The sequence below is a fragment of the Pelodiscus sinensis genome, chromosome 15 (genome assembly GCF_049634645.1).
Source record: "Pelodiscus sinensis isolate JC-2024 chromosome 15, ASM4963464v1, whole genome shotgun sequence".
Classification (NCBI taxonomy): Eukaryota; Metazoa; Chordata; order Testudines; family Trionychidae; genus Pelodiscus; species Pelodiscus sinensis.
In genome coordinates, this window is record NC_134725.1 from 15,485,046 (window position 1) to 15,500,213 (window position 15,168).

The following is a 15,168-nucleotide window of genomic DNA, read 5'->3' on the forward strand; positions in this document are numbered from 1 at the left end:
GCCAATCCCCATCGAACAGCACCTGCTCTTTTCAGCCCCCCAGGAATAAGCACCCCAAAACTAGTCCGGATTTCTTCCTGCAAGCACCAAAAATGGGGGGTGAGTCTGTAAAGAAAGACCAATCCCAACTAAATTATTCTAGCCAGGGCTTTGTCATCAGATTTATTTTGGTCTAATTCTCCAAATTGTTTAGGTCACTCTAGTTTGTATTCCTGCCCTCCACCGTATTTACCTCCCACCTAGATTACTGGAATCTACAATCTTGCTGAGGGTGCAATCCATCCCCTCATCCAGGTCCTAGAACCGGCTCTAGAGCTGTCCCTTTGGGCACTCTGCTTCATTCTAACCACCAAACAGGGATTGAGCCATTGATAAGTACCCATCAAACCTGACAATCTAGCCAGAATTCTATCCATCTTACAGTCAGTCCATTGATCTAATCCATACTTCCTTAACTTGCAAGAATACTGTGGGAGACCATCATCAGTAGCCTTGCTAAAATCCAGGAATATCATGTCCATGGGCTTCCCCATATCCACAGAGCCAGTTACCTTTTCTAAAGTCCAGGGTCTGTATTTTACTACTCTCCTTTCTTTCTTTGGTCAGGATCCTGAACAGAACCATCTCATGATCACTGCTTCTCACGTTGGCACCCATCTCTACTTCCCCTCCTAGTTCCTTCCTGTTTGTGAGCAGCAGGTCAAGCTGCACATAGCCCCTGGTTGGTTCCTTCAGCACTTGTACCAGGGAGTTATCCCCAATATTCCCCAAAAACTTTCTGGATTCTCTATGTACTGCTGTATTGATCTCCCAAAAGATGTCAGCATGATTGAAGTCCCCTATGAGAACTAGGGGCTCTGATTTGGAAACTTGTCTGTAGAAAGCCTCATCTGCCTCACCTACATGGTTTGGTGGTCTATAGCAAATACCTACCATGACATCACCCCTGTTGCTCTCACCTTTAAACTTAATCCAAGTTCTCCACAGACTTTTCTCTGGCTTTAAGGCGGAGCTCTTACTAATCATGCTCCATTCCTACAAACAGTGCAATTCCTCCACCTTTCCCCTCCACCCTCCACCTATCCTTACTGAACAGTTCATACCCTTCCATGACAGTGCTCCAGTCATGTGAGTTGTCCCATCAAGACTCCATTATTCCAATCAAATCATAGTTCTTTGGACTGTTCCAGGACTTCTAATTCTTCCTGTTTGTTCCCAAGGCTTCTTGCTGTAGCAGGCACAGGGCACCTAAGGGTGCCTTCCAAGCTCCTATCCCGGGGGTGGACATTGCGGGAAGGGAGATAAAAAAAAATATTAGGAGCTTCACAATCAGTTCTGCAATCCTCTTTGTGCAGCGCTGGGCTGCAGGCTGCTGCTTTATTGCACTGCGCACCCCACCCTGCAGCCACTGGCCTTACCTGCTGACCGGAGATGCTGATAACACAAAGCAGAGTCATGCGAGCTGCAGAGATTAAAACCAGCCAGAAATGGCCCCTGAGGCCAACATCCATTACTAATGGCGCACATCTAGGCACAGATCCACATTCAGAACAGCCAGGGAGCCTCTGTGGTGGTGTCTGTGAGGGTTCCACGCGACACAACACCAGCCCAGTACAGTTAATGCCATTACTGAGTGTCTATCCCATACACAAGAACTATGGGGTGCTATGAGGCGTCAGTGACAAAAACGCATTGTGATTTCCCTTTCCTACCTGCACAGCTGAGCTCATGCCACCCCCAAGCTGAATTGTCTATAAAACCCTGCCTGGTACTGACACTGATGCTCAAGGGGCACTGACTGACACAGGCCTTACGTGTCTAATGACCCTCACCAGAGGACCCCACCCCTTCACACTCAGAACTTTCCCTGTGGTCAGGAGGACCAATGAGATAGGATCAGATTTGCATAAGGGTGGAGCTTGAATGTGCCTCCCCCAGGAGGATCAATATAAGGGGCAGATATTGTCAGGCGATCTCAGCGCGTTTGGTGGGTTTTTCTCCCAGGAGCCTGAGATCTCCTCACCATGCTCTGGGCTCCCCTCATTGTCCTGCTGGGGACGTGCTGCACAGGTGAGGACGGGAAAACCTTGAGCTTGCTGCTGGACTCCGTGCAGAAACAGTGTCACTAGCACCCACAGTGCTTCACAACCTTTGTCTTTATTTTCCCAGGATCTAGCTCGCAGAATGTGGTGACTCAGCCGCCCTCAGCATCAGTGTCCCCAGGAAACACCGTGAAACTCTCCTGCACCATGAGCAGTGGGACCAGCATCAGTAGCTACGCTGTGTACTGGTACCAACAGAAACCAGGGAGTTCCCCACGATACCTGCTCTATTATAATTCAGAGTCCAGCAAAGGCCAGGGCTCCGGGGTCCCTGCTCGCTTCTCTGGTTCCAAAGACACGTCCAGCAACACCGGCTATTTGACCATTTCTGGGGCCCTGGCGGAGGATGAGGCTGACTATTACTGTGCTGTGTGGCACAGCAATGCTTGTCACAATGACACAGTCAGTGGGGAAGTGAGACAAAAACCTTCTTTGTCTTCCCTTCTAAGCAGCCTGAGGCATTCACGGGGTGCTAGTTTTGGTCTCTGCCTACAGCATATCACACTAATACTTGCTCTTCACAGCACATAGCAGCTCCTTACAACCAGTGATGGGATCAGAACCAGATTAAGAGACAGGCACCATCTATATGCCTAGGCCCAGGGTTCTGACTCTTGGGACTGAGATCTTAATCTCAGCCTTCATTAAAATAAAATAGACAGCCAGGCCTCATGGGCTGCTAAGGAAACTTGAAGTGTGACCACAGTGTGGTTCACGCCTGCCTCTCTCTGCAGGGGGCCTGGATCAATAGCTCCGAGAGCTGTGGCCCGCTCCGTTCATCTTCACCCTTTCAACCTGCTGCTCTGGGGAGGTTCTCAGCAGCAAAGAGTTTGGGGGCCCTGGCTGATGCCATGTGAGCACAGAGTTGTAGAGGGAGGGGTTGAGTTAGCAGACAGGGCTCCGCACTTCAGTGAGTGGAGAAGACTGTTCTGCCCATTGGAAGTCCAGCAGAGAGCTCTCTCATGGGTTCTCGTCTGGCCAAGCAGAGCTTGTGACTGAGAGCCCTAGGGGCCCTGAGGAAAGGGAGAGGAGCCTCACCCCTGCCTCAGGAGGGTGGCGCCCACCAACTGCTCTTCTTCTCAATCAAACCCTTGGAATTGCCACACTGAGAGTTGCCAACATGCAGGCACCATCCTCGGGTTGTGCAGAGCAGGGCTCAAGTGCATCAAGGGGATCTCAGTTCAGAAAGAGGGTTTGTGGAGATGTGCCGTGGGGCAGCACGGGGCAGGGAAAGGCAGGGATTCCTCTTCTGGGATATGGTTATTGTATCTGACCTCAGGGAGTCTCACAGCTCCTTAGCTGTCAGTCCGGGGGATGTGCATTGGTGACTAGAGATTTCTACACTGTCTAGCAATACTCAAATCAGTTTAAAGTGCTGTTAGGAGCCCAGTGTGGTTCTGCCTACATGCCCATTCCCCCCCAGGACAGGTGTGTCAGGCACCCCCCAATCCTGCACCTCATCTGCTAGAAGATGAGACTCTGCCAGCCAGTAGAATAGAGAGGGTTTATTGCTTCTCCAGGATACAGCACAACACAGACGTGAGGTGGTTACAGGAGTCAGGGCTGGGCAGCCTCAGACCCCTTCGGGTAGGGGCGTCTAGGCCCCTTCCCTCAACAAGTAGGAACCAGTTGGGTCATTGTCTACATAACCTGAGGTTCTTCAGGCTACTCCCCGCACTTATCAGTGCTTACAGATGCAGGCCAGTAGGGGTCACCCAAACACAGCAACCAGTGATATACAGGCACTATATCACTTCTCTCCCCCCTCCGAAAGCAAACTGAGCGGGGCCACTCCATCTGTGGCCTGGGGAAGTTTGAGCCCTCCCCCATGGGATAGCGTGTTGGCTAAGATGTTTGTGTTCCTCGTGACCTGGATCACTTCCATGTTGTAGTCCTGCAGGAGTAGGCTCCATCTCAGCAGTTTGGAGTTGGTCCCCTTTACCTGGTGCAGCCAGGTCAGGGGACAGTGGTCGGTGTACACCGTGAAATGCCAGCCAAACAGGTACGACTGCAGCTTTAGAAGGGCCCACACCATCACCAGGCGTCCTTCTCTATGGCCGCATAGCTCTGCTCCTGGGGCAGCAGCTTCCTGCTCTGGTGCACCATGGGGTGTCGCTCCCCCTTCTCGTCCACCTGCATCAGCACCGCCCCCAGCCCTGTGTCCGAGGCATCAGTAAACATCATGAAGGTCTTGTAAAAGTCTGGATTTACCAAGACTGAGGCTTTGTCCAGGGTCTTCTTCAGAGCACAGAGAGCCCCCTGGCACTGTTCCATCCAGACCACCCAGTCTGGCCTCCCCTTCCTGCACAGCTCCCTGATCGGAGCAGCGATGGAGTTGAAGTTGGGCACAAACCTCCAGCAGTACCCCGCCATCCCAATGAAAGCCTGGACCTGCTTCTTGGTCTGGGGAACAGGCCAGTCTCAGATGGCCTCCACCTTGGCCAGTTCTGGCTTCAAGCATCTGCCCCCTAGTGTATAGCCAAGGTAGGACACCTCGGCCATCCCGACCTTGCACTTCCTAGCCTTTACAGTCAACCCAGTCCCCCTTAGCCGGTCCAGTACCTGGTTGACCTGGGATATGTGGTCCTCCCAGGTCTGGCTAAAGACACAAATATTGTCGATGTACGCTAGGGCAAAGCTCTCCATCCCCTGCAGCAGCTGGTCCACCAGGTGCTGGAAGGTGGCCGATGCCCCCTTGAGGTTGAAGGGCACAACCAAGAACTCATAGATTCCCACCGGGGTTATAAAGGGTGATTTCAGCCTGGCCTCAGGGTCCAGCAGCACCTGCCAGTAGCCCTTGGTGAGGTAGTGAGCTCCGCCTAGCTTGTTCAGGAGCTCATCGGGCCTAAGCATGGGACATAGTGATGGCCTTGAGCTTCCAATAGTCCATGCAGAACAGGATCAACCTGTCCTTCTTGGGGACCAGAACTACCGGAGAGGCCTAGGAGCTGGAGGACGGTTAGAACAGCCCTAGCGCCAGCATGTCCTGGACCTCTTTCTCCAGGTCCTGGGCCATCTTCCCCATGACTCTGAATGGGGAGCAGTGCCCCAGGGGGTGGGTGCCTGTCTCCACCTGGTGGATGGGCAGGCTGGTGAGACCAGGCTTGTCAGAGAACAGCTGCTGATGGGAGCGCTGCACCTCTCGGATCTTGGCCTGCTGGGCTGGGGTGAGCTGGTCCAAGAGGGAAATTGATTCCAGTGAAGCATCTGCTCCAGTGCCCTCTCCTTGCTCCTCCCAGGGCTTGCACACGGCCAGCACTAAGTTATCCCAGCCCCAGTATGTCTTCATCATGTTAACGTGATACACCCGCTGGCCATGCATCCGGCCAATCAGCTCCACCACATAGTTCACCTCGTTCAGCTACTTAACGACCTTGAAGGGGCCGTCCCAGGCTGCCTGCAGCTTGTTCTTCCACACGGGGTATAGAACCACCACTTGGTCCCTGGTAGTGTAGGCTCGTGCATTGCGGTCGTACCAGACCTTTTGCTTCCTTTGGGCCCTGCTCAGGTTCTGTCTGGCCAAACCCATGAACTCAGTGAGTCTCTCCCGGAAAGCCAGGATGTATTTGACAACCGACTCACCCAGGGAGGCCTCCCCCTCCCAGTCATCTGACATAGAACCCTGTGCCCTCTGCAGGGAGCTCTCCCCTGGGTCAGGGTCACCAGCCTCTCACTGGCTCTGGCTACAGGTGGTAATTAGAGTCCTGTAGGACCCATCTGGCCACTCCTGTAGGTCACCCCCCACCAGTACTTCCGTGGGCAAGTGCTTCCTTGGGGTCCTCCTTAGCGCCCCATTTCAGATGCCCCCGGGCTACAGGCACCTTAAACGAGGTCCCTCAGGGTCATCTGGGTGTTGGGTACCATGCAGGCTGGGGCCACTATATTGGGCGGGGCCAGTGTCACATCTGCTCTGTGTCCCAGAAACCTGTCACCTTCTTGCCATCCACCTCCAGGGACATGAGGCACTCACTCTGTAGGGGCTGCCCTACCCTCACCAGGAACATAGAGAGACCTGCCTCCAGAGCATCAGGTTTCCGGGAGGAGTTGGCCTGAGTGGCTTCTCCGTCCCTTTGAGCCGAGGTCTGCCTGCTGGCCCCTGCCCCTGAGGCAGTCTGCCCTTCCCCCAGCCCAGTGGTCCCCAACGTGGTGCCCGTGGGCGCCATGGCACCCGCCGGGGCATTTATGTGCGCCTGCCGAAACATCTGGGCTGGCCCCGCCCCCAGCACCCGGCACATGCGCAGTGCTGGCCCCGGGCTCAGGGCGCATGGGCGGCCCCTTCCCCGGACGTAATCATGAGTGGCCCTGCTCCCAGATGCCCGGCAGCCACGAAAGGTTGGGGGCCACTGCCCCGGACCAAGCCAGTTAACCCTGGAATGTCTTGGGTCGTGGGACCTGTCTTGGTGCCTGGTGCACTGAGCCCTCTTGTGGCATCTTAGCCCTCAGCGATGGCAGGTTAGTTCCTGCAGGCCCCTTTGGGCTGTCTCTGTCAGGGCCCTGGCTGTCTCTCTGGGGGGAGGAAGGCTGGTCCCTGTCTCTTGGGCTTGCCCTGTAGGTGATTTCCTCCGTTGCTCAGCTGAGAACCGGTCTCTGTGCAATTCCCTTGCTCTCCTGGACTCCCTTTCTCTCTGGGACTCCCGTTCACACCCACACCAGCTGTCCATGAACTCATCCGCCAGCCTCCCGATGTCCTGGGGGGCCTCTGGCCTCTGGTCCTTCAGCCACAGCCTCAGGATAGGTAGGCACGCTTCATAGAATTGTTCCAGGATCATCAGCTTAACCATAGGTCCTCTGTGGTTTGAGCCCTGAACCCGAACACCCACTTGAGGCAGTATTGTGCCAGGCAGGAAACCATAGCTACGTAGGTCTCCCTTGGCTCCTTCTGCACCCCCGGAATTTCTTCCTGTATGTCTCAGGGGTCAGCCCGAACTTGTGCAGCAGGGCCTCTCTGACCTTTTCGTAGTGGCCCGGCTACAGATTCTCCAGCTGGTTGAGCACCCCTGTCACCTTCTGATCCAGCAAGGGGGTGAGCTGTTGGAGCCAGTCTGCTGAGGGGATCTGGTGTAGTTCACAGGCCCCCTCAAAAGAGCTAAGGAACCTGTCTGTGTCCCCCACATCTTTACATTGGGCCAACACAAGCTTCTCAAAGTGTCTGGCCATCCCGTGCTTGCTGGGATTCCCCCCACTCACCTCAGCCAGGGCCCCTCGCCTTCTCCGCTCTGCCATGGCCAGCTCATGCTGCCACTGACTCTCTTGATCCTGGCATTTTTTCTCTCGGTCCTGGCGTTCCTCCCTACAGTCTTGCCGCTCTTTCTCTTGTGACTCCAATTCCTTTAGCCTCAGCTCGATCTCTAGCTGTCACAGCTCTGCCGGGCTGGACCGCTCCCTGGATGAACCGCTGCTGGCAGAGCGTGGCCTGTTAGGCACTGCATCTGTCTGGCAGATTCCAGCCCTTCCTCTGGTCTGAGAACCTGAGACACTCCCAGGGGGTGTCTTGCTGTTCCGTGCTGGGACAAAATCCAGGTCCTTGGACTGGTCATTCTCTTCCAGCTGGGCAATCAGCTGGGCTTTGGTTGCTTTCCCCATGAGCAGGCCTCTCTCTCTGCACAGCCCCACAAGGTCTGCCTTCAGGAGTTGGGCATAGGCTGTCTCCCCGCTGATCCCTGGGGTGTAGACTCACCGAGTGCTACAGCACCCCATGACTCCCAGGAATCACTTTGCTCTGCTTCCAGCATGCCTGGCTCATCCAAACCCCTTCCTTTTACTGTGCCTCATTCCTTGCTGATGGAAGCTCCATCCATAGGGTGCAGTGCATCCCACCGCAGCCACCACTGTGACGGCATGTCGGGGACCCCTTGATCCTGCACCCTGCTACAAGATGCTACAAGATGAGATTCCTGCTACAAGATGAGACTCCGCCAGCCAGTAGAATATAGAAGCAGTGTTTTCTGCAGGAATTGAAATTAGGGGGGGTGGTCAAATTTACAGGGGGGGGGCAGTTTCTGGGCCAATGAGGGTGAGATCGTGAGGGTGAAGGTGGGCTGTATGGCACCATAGTAAAATCTGAAAAATGTTTCACGACCATTTTATTAGATTTAACTCATGTTTTAAAATCACACAAATTAAAGTTGGCTATTCAAGCCTTCTATGTTATTTAATCCTTCACATAACACAAGAACTAGCAGTCACCCAATGAAATTAATAGGCAGCAGGTTTTAAAAAAACAAAAGGAAGTACTTCTTCACACAACATAAAGTTAACCCATGGAACTCTTTGCTAGGGGATGCTATGAAGACCAAAACTATAACAGGATTAAAAAAGAACTACATAAATTCCTGGAGAATAGGTCCATTGGTAACTAGTAGCTAGGAAGAGGAGGGATGCAATACCATGCTCTGAGTGTCCCTAGCCTGTTGCCAGAAGCTGGAAATGGGCAACAGGAGATGGATCACTTGATTACCTGTTCTGTTCATTCCCTCTGAAGCACCTGGCCTTGACCACTATCGGAAGACAGGATACCGGGCTATATGGGCCACTGGTGACTCACTATGACCATTCTTATATAAAAATTAATTATAATAATAAAAATGTTTAGGACTGAAACTCCTCAACATAATGACCTCTCAAGATAGCAATGATGTGAGATAACAACCTTGGCAAATAATGCATTTTAAAAATCTTGGCCTACTAGGAAACACATTTAGATAAGTTTCCATACCCAGTCACAAATCTAGCAAAGTCACTGAAATATAATCCAACAAACAAGTATTTATTTAACGTGCCCCTCATTTTTCCCTCCATCTCACCCCACTCACCGGCGATGTCTTTGGTCAGTGGAGACTCAGAGTCAGAGGTGCTTTCACATGAGTGCACCTCCCAGGTGGGGGGCAAGAAGACACCATGCTTGTTCCTCCTGTTGCTCACTGTTTGCTCTGGACACTGTTGTTCATTGTGCCACCGTTCACTCCATTGCTCTGTTTCCAATGGCTCTGCACTGTCACCTTCTGCTGCCACCTGCCACTGTGACCTCTGCAAGTTGGTCTCTTGAGGTTCCACCCAGCTCTGGGTGATTTCAGCTGAGCTCTTAGTGGGGGACCCTTACTGCTAGTGCAGTCTGAGCTGTCTCTTACACAAAAACACTGTCCCCACAGGAACACAGTCCCCACAGCAGGACTAAGCACTTAGACCTGATTATCAGTGATTTCAGCTGTAATAGCAACTTAACAAAACAAAAGACTGTATATGGAGCCTAATCAGCTCTGTCTTTAAACAGTGGAGAAGGGCAGGTCAAATAGTACTTGTGACTTAGACTATCAAGCCAAAAACCTGTCCCCACCCTCTCTCTTGTTTCCCTCAATCAGTACAGGTTAAGTACAGTTCTACTGCCCTTTACTCATACAATAAGAACAACAACATTTCAACCCCCCCCCCCCAACATTCAAGTGATGTGTAACCCAACCCCAGCCAAAATCTATCACTTGGGCAACAGAGCTCTGTTTGCTGGATACCTAGGTAGATTAGGTGTGAATGTAAATACAATCTGGTCCGGAAGCCTTTTCCCCAACCCCCAGCTCACCACTACCTGTCAGGGAGAGCTCATTTTGATTTTGCTTACAAATCATAATTTGAAATTATTAGATTGGCCAACATCACCAAAATGAATGCACTGACATTGTCATAAAAATAACAGCTGTATAAGGAAGCTAGCCTATGTTAATACTTTTCCAATCTATTATAATTTTTCAGATACACATATCATACACTGCATATGCTTTTTAAAGTGTGTATTAATGTTTCAATTTCAATTCAAATTTCCAAACAATCACTAAATTGGCATGTAACTAGTTCACAAAACTGGGGAGGGAGTGGTGTTAGGGAAATTCAGGGGGAGTATACACTTCCACAGGGGGGTGTAGGGAAATCCCTGATAGAGAGGGTTTATTGATTCTCTAGAATACAGCACAGCATAAATGTGATGTGGTTACAGGAGTCAGGGCCGGGCAGCCTCAGACCCCTTGGGGTAGGGGTGCTTAGGCCCCTGGACTCCCAGCACTCTGCTTAGTCTCTTCTCTCCATGTTTGCCCCAGCAAAACTGACACTTCTTCAAACCACTCCCTTCCTTTGTTTAGCCCTTTCCCTCCACAGGTGAGAACTGGTTGGGTCACTGTCTAGGTGACCTGAGGTTCCTCAGGCAACCCCCCACTGGGCAGTGCTTACAGACACAGGCCAGTAGGGGTCACCCACAGCCCACAGCCCACAGCCCAAGCATAGCAACCAGCCATGTACTGGCAATACATCACAAGAGGTCAGTCTGTATTTGGCACAGTTACCTTCATGTAGTACCGTGCTGATGGCGTCCAGTCTTAATCTTCATCCAGGAGGCTGCAGCTGCCTGAACAGGTGCCTGATTGTTGCCCAATGTGAATAAGCCAAGAGCTTAATCAGGCCAATTAGCACGGAGCAGAACGTCCTCAGGGGAAGAGGGGAAGGCTGGGCAGGGCTGGGAGAGATGCTGCCTGCACCCTGGAGCATCAGGGACAGGATCCTGGCAAGTGTGATACCAGCCATGGGAGGTAATATCAGTCACTGAGAACCACCCACTGCAGGGACTCACTGTGAGGCTGCTGGGCATAGGTGGTGGGCCAGGAAAGTGTGTTGCACGTTCTCACATGCATTAGGACTCTAAGAAACAAATGGTGCATCACAACCATCCCACACCCCTTAAATACTCACAACACTGCTAGTTGTAGTGCCGTGTCACCGGCTCCAGCTCCAGCTCCAGCAGCTGCCCTGTGGCCCATTCTGGCCACAGCACCAGTCCTAGGGCAGGTCGGAAGCTGGGCCCAGGGCTGCATCAAGGCTGCCCAGCTGCTCCCAGGGCAGGGTCGCATGGTGGGCACCTGCCCCGGGTGTTGGCTCCAGCCCTGGCACATACGGAGGTTGCCCACCACGTGGCCTCACCCCAGGAGCAGCTGGGCAACCACCATGTATCTGTGGCCCCCACGCCGCAACCGAGCAGCAACCTGCTCTCTGGGAAGGTGAGTGTTGCCATGCCCTCCAGTCTCAGCATGTGCAGGGGGAGCTACAGCTCCAATTACACCCTCATGAGACGTCCCTACTCAGGGCCCCTGGGATTTCACCAAGAGAACATGAGAACGGCCATACGGGGTGAGACCAAAGGTCGATCCAGCCCGGTGTCCTGTCCCCAGACAGTGGCCAATGCCAGGTGCCCCAGAGGGAGTGAATAGAACAGGAAGTCACCAAGTGATCCCTCCCCTGTCCCACATTCCCAGCAAAGAGTGGTAAGGTGGATCCTGAGATTTGTAGTGTAAGACCCGCCCATGGGCCAGCTAATGGCCCAGAGCTGGTTGCTTTAACATTCAGGGGGAAACATCGGCCTGTCCCAAAATGACATTTGATGGGGAGGCAAGTGAATAAGCAAGTTACACTGGAAACATTCCCAGACTCCACATAACTAGCTGCACCTCCCTGGGGAAACCAACCCACACGGCCTTAACATCTGCCACCGCGCAGCACAGGGGTGTGTGAAAAGGGCCACTGGTATCGCTCAAACGGGCAACCGTACAGACACCCCTTGAGAGAGGATGGCTGCTCTACGTTTGGGTCACTCCTTCCCCTTGTGAAACGGGGCACTGACTGGGGCATACAAAAGGCAAACGCTGCTCTTGCTGGATAGTTGCCTGAATCTGAATTATGCTGGTTTGCAGGTGCTCTGTTCCCACAGGACTTTTGGCAGTGACACAACATGGGAACAAACCTCATCACGGTCGTTGCAGCTGCCCCATCTAGTGACTAATCTCCCCAAGAAGTGGGAGGAAGCTGATGAGTTCCTCACTCTGAACTGCACGTAGAACACCAGCCCTTGAAGGAGCAGCTGGGGTGTGCACAGTGACTGTGAAGTGATGCTGCTCCACAGCCATGCAGAGGAACAGCCCCAGGCTGTGTGTGACACTGACCACTAGGAGGAGCTGATCATCCACAGCCCATAGGATGCCCAATGGGGTTTGCAGTTCCCAGTGACCGGCTGGCAGCTGCTGGGCTAGAGGCATCTCGGGGCTCAGGGGTTTCAAACCCTCACAGCTCTCAGGCAGTTGGTACAAATGAGGTTTCCTGAGGACTTCTGCTTTGAGGGCCCAGCTCTTCATCCAGCCCCTTCTGTCCTCTCTGTTCCACGTTCTCCAGGGCAGAGGCTCCCCCCTGGGGGATAATGAAACCCCCAAACCCTGAGGGCAGAGAGGGAGAAGCCTGCAGCTGCCTACCCCTGCAGCCCCACCTCCGCCTGGCTTCTCCCTCCCCCAGTCACTCCATGATCTGCCCTGGGGGAGCCCGTGTAAGGGGGATGATCAGCTGACCCCTGCTCCCCTGCTGGCCCCACGACTCACAGGACCAGCCAGCTCCTCGCTCTCCTGACATGGGGCTGGCCAGAGTCAAAAGAGCAGGTGAAAGGAGGCAGCTGGAAGAGCCACCCCAGCCTCCCACCCACATCCCAGCGCCAGAGACCAGGGGAGGTGACTGCAGGGATTGTGGGTTGGGGCCACAACAACAAATCTCAGCTGGTTTGTTACCCCAGGGGCAGGCAGGCGGATGCTCGGCACCATGAAATAAGGGGTGTGGCCGGTTGTGCAGCCTGAGAGCCCTCAGCTCCAGGGGTCTCTACTGTCCCCTGGCAAAGGGTAACCCAAAGCATTGCTCTTACCCCAGTTACAATGGGGCTTTATACAGACAGCTGCCCCTCCCCTTCTGTTCCTGGCCTTCCGAGTGGGTCTGGTGCCCATGGGCATTGGCAGCCAATCAGCCGCGAGCAGATTTGCATGAAGGGGCCATTCCCCAGTGCTGGTGTTTTAAGGGGGAATCGGAGGGTGCCAGCCACAGACCCGTTTGCCTCAGGGAGCCGAGCTCATCTGGATCCACCATGGCCTGGGCCCCTCTGCTCCTCACCCTGCTCACCTACTGCTCAGGTGCGGTAACCCAAAAAGATTTTAATCCAAACATATTTTCCCTTCCCCAGCTGCCTGTGCTGGCTGCCTGCAGAGTGAGCTCTCTCTCCGCACAGCAATGACACAGCGAATTGATCCCTCTGTTTTCTCTTCTTTTCCCAGGTTCTCTGGCCCAGTACGTGCTGACTCAGCCGCCCTCAGTGTCTGTGTCTCCAGGGCAAAACGCTCAACTCACCTGCTCAGGGAACAACATTGGTAGCAAAGCTGTGCAGTGGTACCAACAGAAACCTGGCAGTGCCCCCCTACTTGTGATATATAGTGATAGCAACAGACCCTCTGGAATCCCTGACCGATTCTCTGGTGCCAACTCTGGGAACACGGCCACGTTAACCATCACTGGGGTCCAGGCGCAGGACGAGGCTGATTATTACTGTCAGGTGCCCGACAGCAACACTCCTCACAGTGACCCAGCCCAATGGGGAAGTGAAACAAAAACCTCCTTGCTTAGAAAGGCCTCACGTTATATTCTTACTTGTGATGGGAGGTGGGCTAATATTTCAGAGGTGGGGAGGGGCCTGCACATTTCATCTACAGAAAACCCTTCAAGAACAAGATTTTGTCAATGGTGCCCTGAGAATGGCAGAATTCACAGTGCCTTCGATATGCAACATTGTTGTAGGCCCATGTGTCCCATGGAATTACAGAGATACGGTGGCTTCGGGGGGTATCCACGTGAGATGAGGTTCTGAGCTCTGTGTGGATCCACATCTGTCTCCAAAACAAGATGGTACAGTTGAAGACATTGCCCCACCTCTGGGCAGGAAGCAAAGCTCTCAGTAGCTGTTTCTCCTACTCTCTGCAGTTTCTTTCTGTTCTCCCAAACTCTGCAGTGTGCACATCACTGAGTGTAACCACATTCCCTACAACCATTGCAGAGGATTGCAGATACTCAGCAGCACCATTATAGTGACTGGCTGGCTGGCTCACTCCCTGACCATGCTTGGACAATCTCAACATTCCCATGTGCATAGAAACACATGCTTTAAAACCCTGTCGATTTTGGTCCTGAATCTCCATGGCAGTGCATCTCTGTCTGTGCACAGATGTGGCTGCTGGGGTCAGCAGATTCACTGTGCTACACATTCCTGAGCCTGGGGACAGAGGGCAGAGTGTTTTCTGTGGGGAATCGCCACTGTTGGCATCTGCTGCTCTGGCCGTGATCAGTCCTGCAGACTATGAGTCACGGAGCAAGGTCCCTCTCTTCACCCAGCCTTTATTTTTACCCCACTTTATCATGGGGCAATGGGAGCAGAGCTCAGTTTAAGGGGTATTTCTCTGGTGCTGAATAGCAGACGTGTCCAAAGGAGATATTTGACACATGTTTGCTTGCAAGGAATTTCATACTATTGTTAGAATAAAGTGGCCCCTATGACCACTCACTAAATTCCCCTAGTCCCAGTGTGTCTCCCAGCCGTGGGGCTGGAGAGTTGTGAGAGGCTTGGAAGGTCGCTGTGTCCACTCCCCTCGTTTCCCAGTGCAGAGCTGTGCTCAGTCCACTCTTCCTGTGGCTCCCATGGGTGATGCCGGACAGGGATAGTGTGTAACTGCCTGTGGTCTGTGAACCCCACCAGGTCTATGAAGACAACCTCTACAGCAGAGGTGGGCGACCTGTGTCCTACCAGGGTGCTATGGAACCCTACGAGGCATTGTGTTTGCCATTGGCCACGTTCCGGGTTCCTAGATTCTATTGAGTTTCATCTGTGAGGTTTGCTCCGACCAGTGTTACAAAATGTCACGCACTGCAAGCCAGAGCTCAGGCAGGGAGGTGTGTGGTGCGCGCTGACTGCTCACAACACTGACTGGGAGAGTCCTGACTCCCTCTGTAGCCAATCCCAGCGCTGCTCCGACTCAGTCAGCACATCCTACAACTCCTAAGTGCGCACGCGCAGTTCCCAAAACTGTCCCGTCCCTGGAGATGCTCTTGGTTAGAACAATGTGGCAGCCCACCCTGAGGGAGGAGGCCACTTACGCCCCATTCAGTACACCAGGGAGTTTGGGACACTAGTAACATGAATACCAAATGCTTCATTCTTGTAGGGCCGCAGTTTGTC

The 15,168-nt window shown here is 53.3% G+C and overlaps 1 gene segment (V, D, J or C); it reads left to right on the plus strand.

Moving 5' to 3' along the window:
• The first annotated feature begins 1,962 nt into the window (after positions 1-1,962).
• LOC106731771 (immunoglobulin lambda variable 5-37-like) overlaps positions 1,963-15,168 on the plus strand; it is a 77,789-nt gene continuing 64,583 nt past the window's right edge. Inside the window, 2 exon segments of the V gene segment in view lie at positions 1,963-2,070; positions 2,170-2,488. Coding sequence covers positions 2,025-2,070; positions 2,170-2,488 — 365 coding nt within the window.